The sequence below is a fragment of the Notamacropus eugenii genome, chromosome 6 (genome assembly GCF_028372415.1).
Source record: "Notamacropus eugenii isolate mMacEug1 chromosome 6, mMacEug1.pri_v2, whole genome shotgun sequence".
Lineage (NCBI taxonomy): Eukaryota > Metazoa > Chordata > Mammalia > Diprotodontia > Macropodidae > Notamacropus > Notamacropus eugenii.
The window spans coordinates 298,892,813-298,915,041 of record NC_092877.1 but is presented as its reverse complement, the minus strand read 5'-3'; the positions used below and the strand labels follow the sequence as shown (position 1 = coordinate 298,915,041).

Genomic DNA, 22,229 nt, shown 5'->3' with positions numbered 1-22,229 from the left:
CTCAGAATAATGCTTTTAAATGCATAAATAAATAATAATACACAAATAAAAATACATAGGATCACAAAGGAAACAAATTACATTGAAATAGAGTTATAAAAATATTTTTAAAAAAGTTAATGGAATCCATATTGAGAACATCTGACAGTTAAAACCTGTTGTAAACTTTAAAGTGCCATAAAAATGTCAGCTATTAACTCAGATATGTTATTCAAAGGGTTATATGTGAACCAGAATTTTGTCAATCATATTTTAAGAGTTTAAATGAACTAGTCAAAATTCTTATTTAAAGATATCCCATCATGACTCCTTCTATCAAGTAAAGAATCACTATGAATTTCTCTCTTTTACAGTATTGGATCATTAGATTCTAATCAGGCTTGCTGTTTACTAGAAATGGAAAGTATATGCTTTGAATTCTAGTCTGCATTTCAGACACAATGCATAATCCATAGTCTATTACTGAAGTTCTGGGTTCAATCTTGAAGGATTCTGAGTAATTAATAATTTATCTCACCCTCATCACTAGATCTGAGGCCCTAAGAATATCTGAATTTATTTTATTTTTAGTTATCACATTAGGGTCTTAAGTTCTCTTATATGCAGCCAGGACTATGAAGAGCTGGAACACGGAGCAAACTAATTTCATGCAAAAAAACCCCCCAAAAACCAAGCCCCAAAGCTTCTCCTTGAGTCCATTAAGAAAATTTTCCTGTCGAGTGGGACCCACCTCACCTTGGCAGTTATTTCAGAGCTACAGCTCTGTCATAGATTTGAGGCCTGAAAGCAAGGAAAGAATTTGTGGTAGCTAGAGAATTGCCCTTTCCCTCTCTTGCGGTCTTCCACATAGCTCATGATGCATAATACCAGTGAAGGCCACGATTTGGTTTTGTTTCTTTACATCATGACTGTGCCTCTTTGCTTCTCAGTTTTTGCGCCTTTGCCCAGCCTAAATACAAAAGGGCTCCTCAGATGGCCATGAAGACCTCCTAAATCATCCATATTAAAAGATCTCTAAAACTTACTTGTAATTGAATTAGCAACTTTCCCCCCATCTCAGCATGCAGTCAGTGTGTGTACTCTGGAGAAGTGAGGCTGGTGACCTGCACAGCCCTCCCTCACTCAAAAAAACAAAGTCAAGTGCAAGTCATGTCATTATTTCCCTGATGGTATGGTCTTCTTCAGCAACGAAGGATGAACACACACTCTCATCCCATGGTCAGTCGTTCTTGCTGTCTTTTTGGAGATAGGGGAAAACACTTGCTCCCCTTTCCATTCACCATTCTGACTCTGATCATCCCCTCCCTGCTACGGATTAAGGATAGAACAGGAAAATTGTTCCTAGGTTCAGAAAGATGACGAAATATGCTACCCTGACAGAGAGATGATAGGTTCAGGGTAACACTGAGATTTTTTTTTTGGTGTGTCCGATGTGGGAATTGGTTTTGCTTGACTGTCCATATTTGTTTTGAGGGTTTTGTTATTCAGGAGGAAGAACGTGGGAAGGAGAGAAACTAGATTTTTGTTTATTGAAAAAATTAAGTTAAATTTAAAATAAATAAATAAAATTTATAAATAAATAAAAATAATAAAATAAATAAAAAATAAAAATAAATAAATTTAACACCCAAGGTGGCATCTGCTACCAATAATCTTGCCTTAATGGCAGAAGACCCTGTCACACATGTTTTGATCTAGAAGCTTCAGTCTCATAAGGATAGCATTGATAACCTTCCCAGTCAGAAATTTTCAATTACCGTATAATCAGTGTTTTAGAGTTGAAATCACTGAGTTTATTTGGGGTCCCATAATTTGGGTGAGATAAAGAAATCTCAGAGAAAATGAAACAATAATATTAATGATATGAGCTTCATAAAGGTTTACCCAACACTTTCCTTATAAACAGCCTTTGACACTAAGTAGGTCTTGTGAAGATTATTTTTGCACATCAGGAAATTGAGTTTCAGCAGGGCTAAAAACTTCCCTACCTAGTGTCAGAGTCTAGACTCGAACCCAGGTCTCAAGCAATGGGGAGCCATAGTGGAGCACTGTGGTCCGTTCTCTACATTAGGAAGAATGTTTTCACACTGAGATGAAAGAGGAGAGTAGAAACTAAAAGAGGGAAGGCTCTTCCAATCAACAAAGGTAAAGAGAAGTAATGAGGGTCTGAACTAGTGGTATTGGGGAGAGTGGAGAGGAGGAGATCGATGGGGAGATATTGTGAAGGTAGAAGTGATAGATCTTGGCAAGTTATTGGAAATGGGGAGTGAGAGACAGTATAGAACTGAAAATGACTCTCTACTTATTAGTTTGGGTGGTGGACTGGGAGGAGAATTGTTCCTTCATATCAGTTGTGTCCTTTTCTTTGTGACCCCATTTTGGGATTTTCTTGGCAAAGATACTAGAGTGTTTTGCCATTTCTTTCTGCAGCTCATTTTATAGGTGAGGAACTGAGGCAAATAGGGTTAAGTAAGTGTCTGAGGCAAGACTTGAACTCGGAGCTTCCTAACTCCAGGTGCAGTATTCTATTCACTGTGTCACCTAGCTGCCCCTGAGGGAAGAAGATGGTAGTGCTGTAAATAGAAAAAAGGGAGTTGCTGTTTTAGTTTGTCCTTTGTTTTCAAAGAGGATCAATGACCAAGTGATATTTTTACTTGACCGTGAATTGGATTTAATTGAGGCAGAGTTGTGCAAGGTCATCAACCTCACTCTCTCTTCCTGAGTCCTTGAAATCTAGGCCAAGACAAAAGTCAGGATGACTGGTGATGGCCCAGGATGCAGTAGATGATTTTAGCATCTTCAATGGTAGCCTTCTGCCATGAGAACAAATTGTTCTCATTCTCCCATTCTAAAGGGGAAATTCTTCCTATGCTTGGGATAGACATTCTGCCCAATTCATCAACAGGTCTGAGACCTGTTGCTTATCCTTAACATGGTTTAACCCATCTGCCAAGATGGTTTACCAGGGTGTGGCCACTGCTTCTAAGAGTCACAGGTGAGAGTTGGGTGAATCGGGTGGACGTCAAAGGTGGATGAGTAGTCCTGAAAAGGGCTCAGCCAGCCCTCACACCAGAAGTACTAGTCCTGAACACCCCATGCACCCACACACTGCTCTATATCCTTGAAGGTCCTCATTGAATTGTCTTTATACTACTTACACTTTGCTAAAACCCAGTTCTGGGTTATTCCCACCATCTACCTTCTCCACTCTTGCTCTCATGCTGTTGAATGAAGCTGAAGAAAGTCAAAATGCTGTGGCACATATATGATGTTATATAATCTCACTTGTACCCTTACTACTTTCAGCAATACTTTGTTATTTTTTTAATTTTTAAAAAAATTTATTTGTTTTCAGTTTTCTATAATCACTTCTATATGTCTTAGATTTTCTCCCCCTCCCTTTCCCCTCCCTCTCCCTTCCCTCCTCGAGATGGTGTGCAATCTTATATAGGTTCTATTCATATATTCTTATTAAATACATTTTCACCTTAGTCATGTTGCGTAGAAGAATTAAAATGAATGGGGGAAATCATAAAACCATGGGGAAAAAAAAACAACACAAGAGAAAATGATCTGCTTCATTCTGTGATTCAATTCTATAGTTCTTTCTCTGGATGTGGAAGGCATTTTGCCTCAAGAGCCCATTGAGAATTTTTTAGGTCCTTGCATTGTTGTGAAGTACTAAGTCTACCACAAAAATTCCTCGCACACTGTGGTTGCTGCTGTGTACAAAGTTCTCCTGGTTCTGCTCCTTTCACTCAGCATCAGATCATACAAGTCCTTCCAGGCCTCTCTGAAGTCTTCCTGTTCATCATTTCTTACAGCACAGTACTACTCCATCACAATCATATACCACAGCTTGTTCAGCCATTCCCCAACTGATGGGCATCCCCTCGATTTCCAGTTCTTGGTCATCACAAAGAGAGCTGCTATAAATATTTTTGTACATGTGGGATGCTTTGTTATTTCTTGACTGACATTCTATAGCACTCTCCATGCTGGCTATTCCAAAACCTCCCCTGCACTCTTCAGACCATTCATTTACACTCTCCTTTATGCTCAGCTGAGGACTTTGCTTCATATTTTACGAAGAAAGGAGGCCTCCTCTTGTGAGCCCCATTTCCCCCAATTGTATACTCTCAGTATTATCTCTCATTCTCCCTCTGCTGACTCCTTGCCAAGATCAATCTCTACTCATGATCTTAATCCTATTTCTCCTTGCCTCTTCTAGGAATTTGCTTGCTTCTTGATTTTTCTAGGGTCAGCCATATCAATTGGGTAGTACTATCCTAGGAGCTTTGTCCATAATCATACTAGAAGGTGGAAATTTTGGGAATGTTTGGATGATATTGACTGGAATCTCTAAATTTAATCCAGAATTAGCTTTTAGAGACAGTGGATAGCTGGACTTGGAGTCAGGAAAACTAGAGCTCAAACATGGCCTTAGACCAGGGTTGAGGAATGTGCGGCCTTGAGGCCACATGTGGCCTTTTAGGTCCTTGAGTGCAGCCTTTTGACTGAGTCCAAGTTTTACAGAACAATTCCCCGTGACCTCAAGGCCGCAGGTTCACCAGTCCCGGAATAGACTTTAGCTGTGTGACGCTGGATAGATTAGTTAACTGTCACCTGCTTCAGTTTCTTCACTTGTAAAATGGGGATAATAACAGCCCTACCCCCAAGGCTGTTCTGAGGATAAAATGAACTATTGGTAAAGCACTTTGTAAACCTTAAAGCACTACATAGATGATAGTTATTATTAGTTTTTATTGTTTTATCTTTAAGTTTGTTTCCAGATGAATTTCTGTCTTTTTTTTGGTCATAGCAACTCATGAAACATTTAAACATTTACACAATTAAATTAGGCTTTAATTAGTGAAGGGAGTTCCCATATTGCTGAATAATGAATCCTTGAAGTCCATTCTAAAATAAGTATTTTTCAATCCTTACTCCTCTATTATTAGCATTATAATGCAGATGGCTTTTACAATCACATAGGTTAAATGAGTTGTGTGCTACATGGCTGAGTCATGGAGCACAGGTCTCTAAAGAATTAAAAACAAGCTGTAATCAGAGGACAATGGAGAGGGAATGGTGGATAAGATCAATCTGCAGCACACAACAAAGAAGGAACTGGGAAGGACCCCAGTAAATGATTGTATGGCATTAGGTTCAAAACAAGGAAGATGGGCTGGTTGATTAATGAAAGCAAAGTGAGAGCAAAATATATTTCATGTAAACAGTTGGCCTCTGCACTCCCAGTGCAAGTCTTTATGATGCCAAGAGGAAAATGGGGAAGGACTCCTAGAACACTGGGTGGACCCTTCCTTAGAAGCTTAGGGGAGGATACAGACAAGAGTTGCACCCAGGATGAATTATGATCTACTTCAGTGGTGGGAATGTCTACAGAGATGGGATCACAGAGGCATTTGAGCATAGGGAGCCTATAAGGCAAATTATAATAATGTAAAATTTATACCAGCCTCTAACCAACATTCTGTGGGAAGGCAATAAATCAGTAAATTTTTAACAATAACATAAACGATATGTAAGCCAATAGCAGTAAAGCAAAATTTATAAGTTTGTAGCCAGTCGTACATGTTAAGGGTGGGTTGTCTCAAATAAGAGTATACATAAATCTCAGGGTAGTAAGGTCGAAGACAGAGATTATGAGGATTAGCCCAACATTCCTTGCCTTCCTTTTTATGTTGATCTTTGTAGGAGTCACTATAGAAAATAAATGGAATCAATTTTTGCCTTACAAGGGGCAATTCTTGTACTATTTGGTCTCTGGGTGTGGCAGCCAGCATGGATGCTGTCAGTACAATGCCATTTGCAAATAGCAGCATGAAAAGAAGTTGAGCATATTATGATCTCCCACCTTGGGCATAGTCCTTGGAACATGGCTACACTATGAAGAGTGGAATAGAATGTGCAGATCAAAGAAGATAATGGAATAAGATTCAGAAATAATATCCTAGTACAAACATAAAAATAGAACAAAAAGCAATCATTTCATAAAAGACTCAAAGCAAGTTTAACCCCATTTGCAAAGCACTCCTACAAAGCACTAGCCAGTTTCTAATGGTTGGGAAAATCTCACTTAGATCACCTCTTCTACCCTGCTAGGTAGAAAACCTAGCCTTAGAGATTGTGATTTAACTTTTATTGTAGGTGTAAGATCATCTCTGAGGGCTACATTGTCACTACTGACATACCCTTGGGTTGGGTCAAGACAAGTGGCAAATAAGCTGCTTTAGAGGAGAGCCACCATCCACTTGGAAGACCTTTCCTGCCCTTTATGTGTGTGCTCATCCTTCCTTGCCAAAGAAGACCATGCCATCAGAGAAATAATGACATGGCATGCACTTGACTTTGTTCTGAGTGAGGGAGGCCTTTCAGTCAACAAAAAAAGGACCGATTCTTTCCACATGTAATACTATATAGCAATGGGTAGCATTTATGTAACATTTTAACATTTGCAAAATGCTTTACGTGTTAATCTATTTGATTCTCACAGAAACCCTGTGAGGTTCTACAAATGGGGTTACTGAGGCAGATAGAGGTGAAGTGACTTGCATGTGCTAAGTATGAACAGCAATTATTTATGTTCTTTCCATAAGAAAAGAAAAATGACTCAAAGTTTTGTGTGTTTGGCCACACACAAGAGAACAGAGACATCTAGCGTCAGAGTCATGGACGGCATCCTACTCATCAGAACATGAAGGAAGGTAGTCTCCTAGTGGACGCACTGTGATGTGTTTTTGTGTGTTCGTCCTTTGTTGCCAAAGAAGACCACGCCACCAGAGAAATGATGACGTGACTTGTACTTGATTTTGTTTTGAGTGATGGAGGGCTGTTCAGGTCACCAGCCTCACTTCTCCTCCAGAGCCATCTGAATCCAGTGACCAGATATTCATCAGGATGACTGGAGATGACCCAGAATGAGGCAGTTGGGGTTAAGTGACTTGCCCAAGGTCACACAGCCAGTGAGTGTCAAGTGTCTGAGGCTGGATTTGAACTCAGGTCCTCCTGACTCCAGGACCAGTGCTCTATCCATTGTGTGATCTAGTTGATCCGTTTAAAGTTTTAATAACTTAAAATTACACAAAAATTTTTGGAACACTGTTTTTGATTCTAGAGGCAATAAGAGCTATTTGGCTTGATTAAGAAGAGGAGAGATATGGTTAAATCTATGCTTAAGGAAAATTATTTTAGCACCAGTATTCAGGGTGGACTAGAGTAGATAGAGACTTGAGGTAGGAAGACCAGCTAGGAGGCCACTGAAATAATCTGAGTGAACAGTGATGAGAGAGTAAATTAAGGTGGTACCTGTAGAGAAGGGGGTGGAAGCAAGAGATGTGCATCTCTGGTAGACATTGGAGGTAGAAACTGGAAGATTTGGCCACTGATTAGACATGTAGGGAGAGGGAGAGTCAGGAGTAAAGATAATGCTGAGATTAAAAATTTGGGAGGCTGGAAATACCATGGGTGCCTTTGATGTAAATAGGAAAGTTTGGAAGAGAGAAGGGTTTTCGTAGAAAGAAAGTGAGTTCTGTTCTGCACTTGTTGAGTTTAAGATGCTTCTGGTACAGTCAATAAGAGTTAAATTAAATTTAAAACTTTAATTAATAAGCATTTACTTTTCCTCACCTTCTTCTCCTGCATTGAAAAGGAAATAAAAAACAAAAATAAAACCCTTATAACAAATACAGTCAAGCAAAACAAATTCCTACATTGTGGCAACGCTCAATTTGAAATGCCCATAGACAACTGGAGATGCAGGATCAAAGCTCAGGGGAAAGACTAGGGCTGGATCTGTGATTCATCTATATGGCCATGATAATTAAACCTCTGGGAACTGATGAGGTCACCAAGAAATGAAGTCTGTAGAGATAAGGGTGCCCTATCATCCTAGGACAGAATCTTGGGGAACTCCCATGGCTGTGGGATGTAATATAGTTAAGTAAGCAAAAGAGACAGATTAGGAGGGATCTTATAGTTAAAAATAAAACCAGGAGAAAGGTGTCATAAAAACCCAGAAAAAAGAGAATTTACAGAAGGAAAGAGGATTCAGTTTTCAGGTGCAGCAGATTAAGATTAAGGACTGAGAAAAGATCATCAGATTCAGTAATTAAAATCTTACTGGTAACTTTGGAGAGAATTGTTTCAGTTGAATGATGAGGTGAAGAGTCTGATTGCAAAGGGTTGAGAAATAAGAGAAAAGGAAAGCAAAGAGTTGCCTTTTCCCCAGGGTTTTGGCTGAGAAAGGGAAGAGGGATATTGGACAATAGCATGAGATGGTAGGGTCTAATGAAGGATTTTTTTTAAGGATGAGAAAGACTTGGGCATGTTTGAAGGCAGGATCATTGGAGCTAGAGTGGATCACAGAGATCATTTAGCCCATTATACTCATTTTACAGATAGTCCCAAAATTTAAATGACTTGCCAAAAGTCACACAATTAGTAAATGGCAGAGCTAGAGTAGCAGAGGCTGACTTGGTCTACAGGGCCCATTCCATTGAATGTACTGAGAGATACCCTTCCTGGTTTCAGTGGACCTTGTGGGAGTTTTAGGGCCTGTTTCCAGTTACGTGGTCAATAAGTACTGAAAAGAATTTACTTGGTGTGATGTGGCAAACCCTGAGTGGTCCCTTGGTCCTCACCTACCCTGTGACAGTGACAAAGGGGTAAAGTGTTCCATCAGTTAAAAGAAAAGGCAGCTTTTGACTTGGGATCTCTTGCTCATGTGCTCTACAACAGCGGTACGAAATTCAAAGAAATCAGTGCTATTAAGCCATCCTTAGGGCATATGTGGTTTATTTATTTTATTAACTATTGCCTGACTATAGAGTGTGGTGGGCTCTCCATGACATTGCATAACACAAAGAGTGCTAAGAGGTGTGAGGAAGAGCTGGCCCTGTCCATTCCAGCATCATGTCAATATTAACCATGTGACAGCTAATGGGGGTAAGGGGGGCAGCACCAAACTAGGCTCCTGGTCTCCTGGCTTCCTTTTGGACTTCTGAGCTTGTTCTTTTCTGTTTTTAGGTGAATGATCATCTCTTCTGAAATAGGTGTATCCAAGGTTGGAGGTCTTAACAATTCAAAAGATTCAGTTTGGGCTTGGAGAAGATGGCCACCGAAAAGAGGACTGACTTAAAACTGGTCAGTTTACCAGCAATCATATACCTCAAGTTATCTGAACAGCGCAGAGTCAAGGTGCAATGTAAAATGCCTAAATGGCAGTTCTACAAAATGCTTTATATTCTGAAATTTAAGTATCATCCTCTCAGCAGACTATTATAGTTACATTAAGAGAATGGATTTTGTTTAAAGTTTTTCTATTAAGGAGTGCTGTCTTTTATGTTTAGCATTTCTTTTGTGTGTAAGAATAAATTGATCATTCATTCCATATCTGATTCATATTATACATTAAGTACTTACTTACTCTCTCCTTTTTGGAGAAACCAAAAAGTTATGTGAGTCATAACTTAGCTATCAGCAAATTTGTCCCAAGGGCACTAGGGTGAAATTTAACAAGCTGGAATGTGAGAAAAGGAAACCTAATTCCTTTTAGTAGAAGCCAGTGTGAACTGGATCCAAACCATATACTGTCCAGTGCAGTCTAGTGCAAAGGGGTCCCTCAGTGGTAAAGGAAGGCCAAACAATAGTTATTAATTGTTAGATTAAGATTTGTACTGTGTCTCCAAAATTAGTACAGCCTCCAAAGTCTTCCACTATCTGTTCCATCTTACTTGCCACATAATATGAACATCTATCTTAGTCAAGTCAGTCTCTTCATCATACCCTCTGTGGACTATACTCATCTCCATATTTCCCAGGCCATTTCCCCTGCATTAGCCACCCTCTCCTCTTCTCTCTACCTTGACCCTTAGTGAATCAATTCAACTATATTGCCCTTCTCTTGAAGCCCTACCTCCTTTTTATATTGATTATGCTATGCCACATCTTAGCCTTGAATCATCCCCACCGTCTTTTGCCTTTGATGCTATACATGTGCTGCTAAATGAAGTTGGAGAAAATCATTCTACTGTTCTGACCATGTCCACTACAAATTTGTTACACAACCTCATCTAGGTCCTCACTGATGCTAGGCAATCTTTACCTTCTTTATCAATTCACTATCTCACTCTGCACTGAGGGAGATTCTTCCATACCTCTTTATCATTCCTCAAACTTCCCGTAGCTCCCCCTCCCTATCATCCCCACTAAATATTATTTTATATCTCTCTTGCCCTCCGAGGTTAAATTCCTTGGCCATCTAGAACAGGTGCCTTTATTTTGTCTTTCCTCCTAAATTCCTAACAATACAGCTTCTGACCTTATCCTTCCATCAAAACTGGTCTCTCCAAAGTTACCATTGATCTCTTAGTTGCCAAATCCAATGGACTTTTCTCAATCCTCATTGTCCTCAATCTCTCTGCAGCCTCTGACACTATTGATCATCCTGTCTTCTTTGATACTCTCCAGATTTATTTATGTCTTTGCTCCCTAGTTTTCCCATCTATCAGAATGTGAGAGGTTAGCTTAGATATGAAGATTCTTGTGATGGGATAAAAAAGCACTGGATTTGGAGTTAAAGGACCTTGGTCTGAATTCTGGCTCAGCTAGCTCTGGGTAATGGCGGCTAAGCCATTGAGCCTCCCTGGGCCTCCACTGAAATCTAGAAAATGAGGAAAGGCGAGTATATGATCTCTAAGGTCAGGTCCCTTAATTGCAAAGTGTCCATGCTTCTGTGCTGTATGTATACAAGGTCCAGATAAAGCAGAGGACAGACTGAGCATTTAATAAATATTTTTTCAAATTTAATTGAAAAGTAGATTGAATTCTTTGTTATTCACTTGGCCTCAAAATGGAAAGTCTTATCCTATGATAAAAGGCAATTCAATTTCTAGGATGTTCCTCTTAGAGAAGGATGTGTTTTATACATATGTATATATATGTACACACATATACACATACACATGTATGTGTATACACACATGTAACTGAAGGAGGATCTGACACTTGTGCAGGATTGGACTTATTTTATATGTACTACCAAATGAAGGAGGTGGTAATTAAAAGGCACTGGGGGACACAGTTATGGTTAATTTCCCAGGTCATGGGATCTCATCTGAGGTAATTAAAAATAGAAATTATTAGTTATCACCACCTTTAATAACCACTTGAATGTTACACACCGGGCTGGTGTGCAGACCTGGAAGTAGAAGCTTGTGAAATTGAATATTGCATTAACCTGTAAGGCAAATTTATGGGTTATAAGAAAAAGTTTCTCCTAGTCTCCTAAACCTAATGGATATCTTATTGTTTGGCATACTGCAATGTGGTCTCTGGTAGCAGTCCACTTGTTTCCTGCCAAAAATTCCTATGGCGTGTTTAAGGTCTGCCACAGGGCTAAACGGTTAAGAAGGTTAAGTTGGTTAATGTCATGGGCCCACTTACTTTTAGCTTTCAGTGACTTCTTGTACTGCTCAAGACCTCCTGTTAGGCAACTTCTTCCCTCCTCCATTCTTAATCAAAAGCCCTTTTACTCAGAGATGTTTCCTTCTTGGCTCTGTGGTAACTGGCTAATGGTAAATTCTTAAGACCAAAGGAGATGACCAAAAAGTTTTGTGAATCTAAAAAAATCCTATAAATGTGAATTATTATAATATCTGTATTCATCAGAGCTACTGTGTTACTAGGCAGCAAGGTGGTGCATTGGATAGAGTGCCAGGCCCAGAACCAGGTAGACAAAATCATCATCTTCCTGAGTGCAAATCTTCAGACACTAGCTGCATAATCCTGAGCAAATTACTTAACCCTGTTTGCCTCAGTTTCCTCATCTGTAAAATGAGGTGAAGTCCAATATCTTTGCCAAAAAATCTTAAATGGGGTCATGAAGAGTGAGACATGACTAAAAAACAATAAACAGCCATTACTAAGGTTTTAATATGCTATCTCTCTTGTTGTATTTTAAAATGACTTTCAAGAGAGCCAATTAATGAAAATTCAGAGGACTAATAATCTGAGTCTCAGGCACTATTGCAAGCCAGTGGGGAGAAAGTTTTGAAAAGTATCTACTCCTATTATTCTTCTCCATACCTAAGCTCCCTCCAACTGACTAAACCAAGTCACCACTCCTTTTCTCAAAGCCACCGATACTGATACTCCCAAGCTTTTCTCTTATGCTCCTCTCAACTATGCTCAGCATTTCACACCACAGCTGCCACTTCCCATGTGTGGCTCATGCTTTTCTGCCTTTTGGCCTTTGCTCTTCCTTTGGCTTGGAATGGTCTTTTTCCCGTTAGTGTTGGATTCCTATTTTAAAGCCCAACCTCAATGCTCCTTTGTCCAAGAAGCCTTCCTAAATCATTCCACCTCCCAGTAACTCACACAGTATTTTGTATCTCTTCTGTGCCCTTGGCTACCGTAGAAAATGAGATGTGAGATTTGTGTGTCCTCTGCCCCTAGTCACACTCTAATGCACTGAACTGTGTACTTACATCAGATACAATCTCCTACCACTCTCAATTTCCAGTTTTTGGCCACCACAAAGAGAGCTGCTATAAATATTTTTGTACGTGTGGAATTCTTTCCCATTTCTATGATCTCTTTGGGATACAATTCTAGAAGCTTTCTTGCTGGGTCAAAGGGTATGCACATTTTTTAGTCCTTTGGGCATAGGTCCAAATTCCTCTCCAGAATGGTTGGATCAGCTCACAGCCCCACCAACAATGAATTCCAACTCTCCCACATCTTCTCCAACATTTATCATCTTCCTGTTTTGTCATGTTAGCCAATCTGATAGGTGTGATGCAGTACCTCAAAATTGTTTTGATTTGCATCTCTCTAGTCAATAGTGATTTAGAGCATTTTTTCATGACTATAGATAGCTTTAATTTCTTCCTCTGAAAACTGCTTGTTCATATTCTTTGACCATTTATCAACTGGGGAATGATTTGTATTCTTGTACATTTGACTCAGTTCTCTATATATTGTAGAAATAAAGCCTTTATCACAGACATTAGCTGCAAAAATTCTTTCTCAGTTTTCTGCTTCCCTCCTAATCTTGGTTGCATTGAGTTTGTCTGTGGAAAAACTTTTCAATTTAATGTAATCAAAATTATCCATTTTGCACTTCATAATGTTCTGTCTCATTTGGTCAAAAATTTCTCCATTCTCCATAAATCTGACAAATACACTATTTCTTGTTTCCCTAATTTGTTTATAGTATCAATCTTTATACCTAGATCATGTATCTATTTGGACTTTATTCTTGTGTACGGTGTCAGGCCCAGTTTCCACCACACTGTTATCCAGTTTTCCCAGCAAGTTTTGTCGAACAGTGAGTTCTTCTCACAGAAGCTGGGTCCTTGGGTTTATCAGACAGTGGATTGCTATATTCATTGACTACTGTGCCTTGAGTACCTAACCTATTCCACTGATCTACCCTTCTATTTCTTAGTCAATACCAAGTGGTTTTGATGATTGCTGCTTTATAATACAATTTGAGATCTGGTAGGGCTAGACCACCTTCCCTAGCATTTCTTTTCATTAGTTCCCTTGATATTCTGGACCTTTTGTTCTTCCAAACGAATTCTGATATTACTTTTTCTAGTTCTAGAAAATAATTATCTGGTAGTTTGATTGGTATGGCACTGAATGAGTAAATTAATTTAGGTAGAATTGTTATTTGGCCACTACAACTCTCAAAGACCTTTTGCACATTCATAGAGAAATTGTTATCTGCATCACTAGAGAGAATACTCATGCTAAATAAAATCAAAGGTCACTGAATTATCAAAGATCAACAGATCTGAATATTCTAAGTTTCTTGAAGATACAAAATACAATTTTCAAGCAATCAAAACTTCTGGTAGATCCACCAAGCCAAAAAACCACAATTGTCATTGATATGATCTTTAATAAATGGAGTAATGCACCATTTTACAGCAAGCCTTTTTTTAAACCTAAAGAATTGTCTTTAAATTTTCTTATCCAATGTCTCTGTATCAATACAATCTCTTTTTATTTAGGTTTATATATATCAAAGCGTTTACTTACAAGTATTCATAGAAAACTCTGTAGTGGCTTAATGTCAGCTTTCATAGTGGCATCCATAGATGGTAAAAAAAGAAAAGTAATTTGCTTTATTTCATATTTCATACTCACACTGTTCCATCAAACACAACTTTTACAGCATAGCAAGCTATCAGACAGCTTATACAAAAGCAAAGTAACTAAAAGTAATTATTTATAAATTCATACATGATATTCCATCCATAATTTTAGAGGAATGGACACCAATTTAAGAGGAAAACACATCAACAAAAATACCCGTTAGCAAGAGGGTTCTGAGGAGAATATGATTTTTCTTTACACTTTCTTTTCCAGAAAAGCATTATTTAGACATGAATGTTCTTTAGTTTATATTTCTCCTGTCCTTTCCTAATAACCATGGCAGCTATACATCTCCATATTTCAGCTTCTACAAACACCCTAGAAATTAGTGTATTTTACAGTAAACCAGATATACTCATGTGAAAAAAGTCACCAACTGAAATCTAAGGATGATTCCAGCTTATACAAACATCTATGCAGCACATTACCTAAGGAAATGAAGACAAAGCGTACAAAATGGTTTGAATAAATAAATGTGATCTTAAAAAAGCCACAGAAGCCAGGTAATTCAAAGTTAAAATGTAGGCTGAATTAACTGTGAATTGTATCTTTTTTAGGTCTTTTGTGTTCTTTCAGTCTCTCAGTGTTAAACATTTTGTGGAGAGGGTGCTAGTTTTCTTATAAACATGAATGGATTGATACTGAGGCGTATTGCCTGAGATGAAAGATTAGGTTTCAGATTACTTCACTAGCAGGATTTTAAGTATGTGAAATGCCTAGCTTTGGGTCTTAACCTGCCTGATAATTTAACAAACAAAACTGAACTTCAGGCTCAAATCTGAATCGAGAGAGAGAGAGAGTAACTTGGCAAACTCCTGCTGGGCTCAACAATGTGAAGAGTGCTACCATCTTGGGCTATTTCTTATTAAACTTCTAAATTATTTCTGGATTTGTTGACTTATGTTTTGGAAAAGAGTTTTCTAAGGTTAAACAAATTATTTGCTGAGAAAATTCTACCACGTAGGTGAGCTCCTCCACTAAAACAAGAAACAACCTACTCAAGCCAACCTGCACATTCATTAACTGAAAGGATTGTAATGTCTTTGAAGATGGCATTTCCACTAGAAGGCCATTATTTACTATGCAGCAACATGTAGCCAATTAGTCTGGAAGGTTCCTTTGCTTCAGAACCATCCTTTTATTCATCCTCTTATTATACAACCAGCCAAGTTTTGGTTTTTTTTTTTTTTATGAATCTCTTCTCTTATATAACGTAATTATGTAAATTAAATTAACAAAAGATGAAATAAAAGGTACTAGGTAATACACAGATTACACTTATATATTAGACTGGACCCAACTGTCTAGAATCAACTGAAGTCTGAAGTGTGTAAAGAGACATGGTGGGCCCTGAGAAACTGGGTACCCTGACTTACTTAGATGCTCAAAAGCTTAACCTACAAGTGCAAATTAAATGGTTAAAAATGATAAATTATCTTTTAAAACACTGAAAATATCTTAATTTAAAAGTTAACTGTTTAAAAAATTCAATCCTAAATTGAGGTCCTATATGACAATCATTTTAATCTAGATTTATTTTACCGAAAGAATTTAAAATCTAGATGTTAAGTTTTAAAATGGGTTTAAAAAATAAACATGTGTACAATGTTTTCATAGTAACTTTGTGAACATCATAACAATAGTAACGGAACTTAAATGTTCAAGTAATTCTTTTAAAAATCAGATTTATTTTAGGTATAATTTTAATATACAGACTAGAGTTTTTGACTTTCCTTTTAGGTATTTTTGCTATCAACTGAGTTTCTAGCTTTTTTCTTTACATGCAGAAATAACTCAGCTTTAATCAGCCACTGAAGGGAATTCAGAAAGAAATTAAAAGAATGAAAATTGGTTGTCATAATCCAACTTATGCTGCAATGAAATATATACATTTTAAAAGTGGCCTATGAAAATTCCCACAGATGATACTTGATTAGTATAGCATATCTATCTGACAGCCAAACCTGCAGCATTTAGTGTATGAAATATCCAGAAAGAGGTTTAAACAACATTATTATGGCTCTATTACCTTGATACAAAGCTTGCTGCAATAATAGTTAAAACAATATCAAAGTATGGCAAGCTAGTGAGATGTACAACTCTTCATGCATGACTTTACACTTTTAATTGGTGGAACATTTAAACGTAAAATCCTAGAGTTGAAATTTACAAAGTATTGGATGGTCCAGTCGAAAGCCCAGTCCTCCAGGGCTAGTTTGCTAATGGCATAATAACTGAACCTCTTGTCAAGTTCTGCAATCTTAGCTTTCAATTTCTGCACCTATTCAACTAGAGGACTATTTGAATGCTATAATTATGTTTTAACTGCTTAAAACTATGAATAGAAAGGATTATGAAGTAAGATAGGAAAAACTAAAGGAATTAGGAAAATTGAGTCTGGAAAATAGACATCTGAACTGACAGAACAGTTCTGAAGTGTATGAAAGGATAACATACAGAGGATCATGACCATTTTCTACTGGGAGAGAAAGCAGAAGGCTTATAAAGTACACAGGAAACTTCTGCAAGGTAAAGATTGGACACACAGAGAACAAAGAGTGTCATAGCTCAATCTCACAAGACCAATGTTAGTTTAAATGGACAAACAACTAGATGGCCTGGCCCTCCCAAGTCTTTCGACTTTTTTATTGTTTTTTGATGTCTGATGGAGTCATTAGCTTCCACTTGCCCAATCCTAATTTTTAATTATTTTTTTTTGGTGAGTTTTTTTGTACTTTTTTCTATTTGGCTAATTGTTTTTTAAGGAATTTTTCTGCCTCTTTAACCATTAGGTCAATTTTGTTTTTTAAGGAGTTATTTTCTTCCCTACGTTTTTGTGTCTCTTTTTACCAAGTTGTTAATTCTCTTTTCATAATTTTCTTGCATCACTCATTTCTTTTCTCAATTTTTCCCTCTACCTCTATTATCTGTCTTTAACTCTTCCAGGAATTTTGATGGGCTTGGATCCAATTAATATTTTTTCTTTGACAATTTGCTTGTACTTATTTTCACACTGTCACCTTCTTCTGAATTTATGTCTTGGTCTTCCCTGCCACCTTTGTTGTTGTTTGCTCATTTCCCCTGCCTATTTCTTGACTCTGAACTTTATGTTAAAATTGGGCTCTGCTCATGGGGGCTGGCGTGGGGGTGAGGAGGACTGTCCCAAGAATCAGGCTTTTTCATGCTGTTGTTTTCAGAAGTAGTTCTGGGAGTCTGAAAGTTCATGGTGTTTCCAGTGTGGTGTGATTCAGAGAGCTGTGGTCATTGCTCTCCTGCTCCATGCTTTGATCTTTACCCAGGAAGGGTTCCTGATTTCCTGAAGACACAAATGCCAGTGCTCTCTTTGTGTTGGTACTGTGACCAGGGTCCCTGCTCCCTTGTGACTGACCCTCTGAGTCCCTCTCCACCCTTGAACTGTAATCCAGAACTGCTTATGGGTAATAGAATTGATAATCAGTGCCAACTCTACCCAGTGTCAGCAAAGGATCCCTTATAATTTCTTTCCAATCAGTTGTCTGACCCCCTTACCCTCTTTGGGCAGAGAGCTCCTGAAGCTGTTGCTGTTACAACCACTGTTACTGCAACCATTAGTGTGGGCTCTGGACAGACTTCCACCCCAGTGTCACAAACTTCTCCTGCTGACCTTTTGAGTTTTCTTAGAGCTAGACCTTTTGTTGGTTCTGTCATTCCAAAATTGGATTTGAAGCATTATTTTAAAGTTGTTTGGAGAGGAATACTGAGTAAGCTGCCATCCTGGCCTGGATCTCCCAATTATATCATTTCCTAATGTTTTTTATGCATTTACTAAATTTTGAATATCTGGTTAACTGTCCTGTTTTGGTTCTGTCTTTCATAAGTATCTCAACTGGTGATTTACCAGTTTTATTTCTTTATTGAGCATATCTATGAAGGGGACATTTAAGGTAATTTTGACAAAAATTCATATAGCTCAAGATTTGGATCTTAAGTATGGCCCACTCCAAAATGAATCTTGTGTTTTCATTCCAGCTAGAAACATTGCATAGCTCTCAGTCTTTTAAGCCAGAAATTAGCATTCCATGCTAAATTTGGAAAATTTTAAAAATATACTTCTTGTTCCATTTTAATATAACTCCCACTTGTGTATGTGCACATGTTTACATATATTTAATCAAATGTTTCCTATATCAATTCCTGATGCCTTTAGGATCAATTAAGGTTTTATAGAACAAACAGATAAAAATGAAGGAATCAGCCTTACAAAACCCACTTGATGCAAAGCTTTTCCTTGTAGCCTTCCTACACACCATGCCTACTCTTTCTCTTAGTATTGCTTTCTAAAACGACAAAATTGTGTTTTCTTACCCTAAAAGGAGATTGTTTTCCCAATGGAAACAAATGTTTGATAGAACTGAGCTCATTAAATATACTAACAAAAATCACAAGCTTTTTATATCAACATGGAATTATTACAAAAAAGTCTCTTTATACTAATAATCCACTTTGCTAAAAAATAATTTTGCCTTAAGTCTGCAATGTAAAGTTACAATGAGCAGCAATGAAACCTTTTTAGAATTCATGTTAGCATGCAATGGACTGATTTTTCTTTCAGCCTTAAATTAGCCACATTTTCCAGGTTACAAGTAGAGAAAATTAATTTCAGACATGCTTGCTCTTATCTTCTGATGCCTGCTTACCTTTTAGCTTTTGCTCTGCTAAAACAATTAGGAAAACTGGTCCTCTGTTTGCCTACTCTGACTGAATTTCATCCAACCAAGCAGCATACAGAATATCCTTGTCATTATTTATGTAATATTGGCACAATCCCTTATTTACAGCGTCAGTCTACTGATGATATACCTGTCTTCTAATAAACCATCCATTGACAAAGGAAAGGAAAATTATTTTCCTCATAAATTATAATTAAACCCTTTCCTAAAAACAATAAAACAAAAATTTTCAACCACTGATTTTTGGTATGCTAGTTTAACTTTAATTAGGGGTACTATTTTGGAATTGGATTACTTATTATTAGAGCTTTCAAGTTTCTTTACTACTGTTCATTGAACTACTTTCTATTATTTTAATCATAAGGGTTTTGTTTGTAAAAAGATCAAACTACTTTCTAAATTCCAATGTTCTCAATGTCAGTTAAACATCAGAATTTAGAAACATGTATTTTAGCCTACTGCTCTGCAGCAGTAGTAGAACCACAATGAAGACAGTTAAAGTGAAATTATTTCATTGAAAATTACAAACATATTTAAGAAATTAAGAAGTCTGAAACAAATTAATGACTATTTAACAAAACCATGTTTCAGAATTATTTTTACTAATAAGATGCTTTATCATAAAAAGCATTTTCTAAATTGCTTTTTTCCATCAGACTGCTAGAGAAGTGGAGGGAAAAAATACAACTATTATAATAGGCTTTTGTTTAATGAATAATATAGTGAGGTTTTTTTCTGTGGCATATAAACTTTGTTCACATCATTTGATTACATCAAACATTAAAATGTTGGAAAACTTACAAAGAATTAACCCCCAAATGAAGCACAGTAGCGTATGGACTAATTCCTATCACGGCAGGACAAGAAGGATCAGGTAGAGCTGAGATGTTCTTTCCCCACTATTAAACATCCTTCATATTGGATGAGGGTCTGAATATTTTTCTTATCCATTACTGAAAAGCATTCCCTGAAGTGTCTCTGAGGGCTGTTATTTAAATCCTGAAGAACAAAGGAAAATTTTTTCAAATAATTTCATTACACAGATTATTGTCACTAGAAAAATCAAGTTTATCTCATGTGAGCAGAAATTGGAGAAAAGCCTATAGAAGTCCAAGTAAAGAGAAATGTCAAACCATGGAAGCCTAGGTACCATTTTTGCTAGCATCAGTGCCAAAAAGTAGACAAAGGGCTCAGGGTCAAGAACCCAAATGTGGTGCAAGTATTCCATTTCTAGAATGTGAGCTCACAGCAGCTAGAAAACATAAGAATGAAATGAGCATGCAAGGAAAGGTCTGTCAGGCCCACTATCTCTGGCTAAATGGAGAAGTGTCTGGAGAGGGTTCCATGCCTGAGGCACTGTAGTTCAGGAGGAAGATCCCTGAACCAACATTTTGGGAATTATTTAGCTAATGGAAATAAAGCCCTGGGACCACTTAGAGAAATAAAAGGTATTAGATTATTATTGTTCACACACATTGAGTTACTGAAGAATTGTGCTTAGAAAGAAAGGCATACTCATTTGAGAGAAGGTGCTCTCATTTCTGAGAAAGCATATTTTGAGGCTGCTTAGATATGTTTCAAAACGAGTGAAAGAGGGAAGGGAAGCCTTAGAAATAATAAGAGCCCAAGGAATGGGACACAGATATGCTATGGCAGAAAAAGGCAATCCAGCACAACACATATGCTAGTTCTATATCAGCAGCTCATGTGGAGAGTGGGCAAAAGTACTTAATGGGGGAGGAACCATGTAAAAGGTAAAGCAAAGAAAGAGATGACTTGAAAGGAGAGAAGTTCGGCCTCAATCAGCTTAAGACAGGCAGGTTTGGCAGCAATCCTTCCTGCCACAGGCATTTGGCATGCTGACGGAATAATTTTTCCACACAGTGTTTTAGGTCTTAGGAAGATAAACCATTTTCTGATGAAGCCATGTGGCTTTGTTTGGGAACTAAATACACAAGATACTACAGGTCTGTAACTAAAAATTATTCTTAAAATCCATTTTCAAACCAGGAAACTGAACCTCTTTTGGGTCAAAGACTGCTCAGTGAAGGGATGAGAGAACAACCTACCTACTTACAAACTATATCACAATGTTAGCTCTTTATGCTTTCTGGTGAAAATGTACTCCTTACATAACATATTACTAATATGACTGAATATGGAAAGAGCACAGACACAAATAGGAAATAAAGTGGAAAAATGGCTGACATTTGTGTTTTCTTATTTTTTGTTCAATGCTCTCTTATTTCAAGAATTTTCAAAATTAATACTCTAATTATGGTTTCTTAAAATGCCTGGAAGGAAATGTATTCAGATTTGGAAGGTTAAAAAGAATTATATTTTAAATTAAGTTTTGTGGTTCCCTCTTTTAGAGTCCTTTGAGGTAAGGTTTCTGCACTCTCCATAATCGTCTTAAGAGAAATATTGAGACAAGGTAGCACTTTCAGGCTGGCTGCAACATGCAAAGTTCAATGTCCCACAATCTGACCAGCCCGACTGATGGGGAAGAAATTAACTAGTATCAACCATGTGGGAGGACATGCCTGTGTCCATGTCACAAACGCTGGGCATCCTGTGGCCTTCAGACTATTGCACATTCCAACAGAACACAAGAGGGATGTTCAAAAGACACAGTCAGGAGCGGACAAACACACAAACCAGCTTGTGCACAGAAGTCAAGCATGGGTACAAGACACCACCGCAGCCAAACCTGTCTTAGAGTCTGCTTCTGATTTTAGTGACCTTTTAGAAAATGGTCCAAAATGATTATCAGAAATACATTTAAAAAAATATTTTGAGACCACCTCTTCTTGATACACATATATAGAATTCTGTGGTCATAACAGACAGACTTAACTTTAGTGAGACTAAATAAAAGTGCAAAAACATAAAAAAACAAACTTAAAAAATATGGAAGCATAAGCTAAAAAATTTCTGCATAGCTGAAATCTATTTAAAGCAAGTCCTTGGTAGGGGGAGCTGACAGGAGGATAAAGTTTTTGTTTTCTTTTTAATGTCTTCTGCATGTTTGTTTTAAATGATGAAAAAAAAAGTCCTTTTCTGGGTGGGCTTGTGAGACACTTCACAGACAGTTCATTCCTGTATCTTGAGACACCCTGGTTGTGGCAGTGCCCCCTTCTGCAAGGTAAACAGCAGTGCTGGATTTGGAATGAGCAGCCCTGTCACTACCATTGTTGTTGACCTCACAGTCCAGTGGTTCCGTGGAGATGACCCAGGTGGAAGGACGCCACCGCTTAAGAGAATAGGGGGTTTTCACACGCTTCTTGATCTTTTCACCTGACCCTGGTTTGCCATCTTGTGATGACTCACCTA

The 22,229-nt window shown here is 37.7% G+C and overlaps 1 protein-coding gene and 1 long non-coding RNA gene across 3 annotated transcripts in view; one reads left to right on the top strand and one right to left on the bottom strand.

Moving 5' to 3' along the window:
- LOC140509626 (uncharacterized) overlaps nt 1–15,439 on the top strand; it is a 26,275-nt gene extending 10,836 nt beyond the window's left edge. The window contains exon 3 of the long non-coding RNA XR_011968846.1: nt 9,049–15,439. This is a non-coding gene — a long non-coding RNA (uncharacterized lncRNA). The remainder of the gene's footprint in view (nt 1–9,048) is intronic.
- The window catches only part of BMPR2 (bone morphogenetic protein receptor type 2), a 225,700-nt gene continuing 217,381 nt past the window's right edge, over nt 13,911–22,229 (bottom strand). For both annotated transcript variants that reach the window (XM_072617306.1, XM_072617307.1), the window contains exon 13: nt 13,911–22,229. In XM_072617306.1, coding sequence (XP_072473407.1) covers nt 21,979–22,229 — 251 coding nt within the window. In that variant the 3' untranslated portion in view covers nt 13,911–21,978.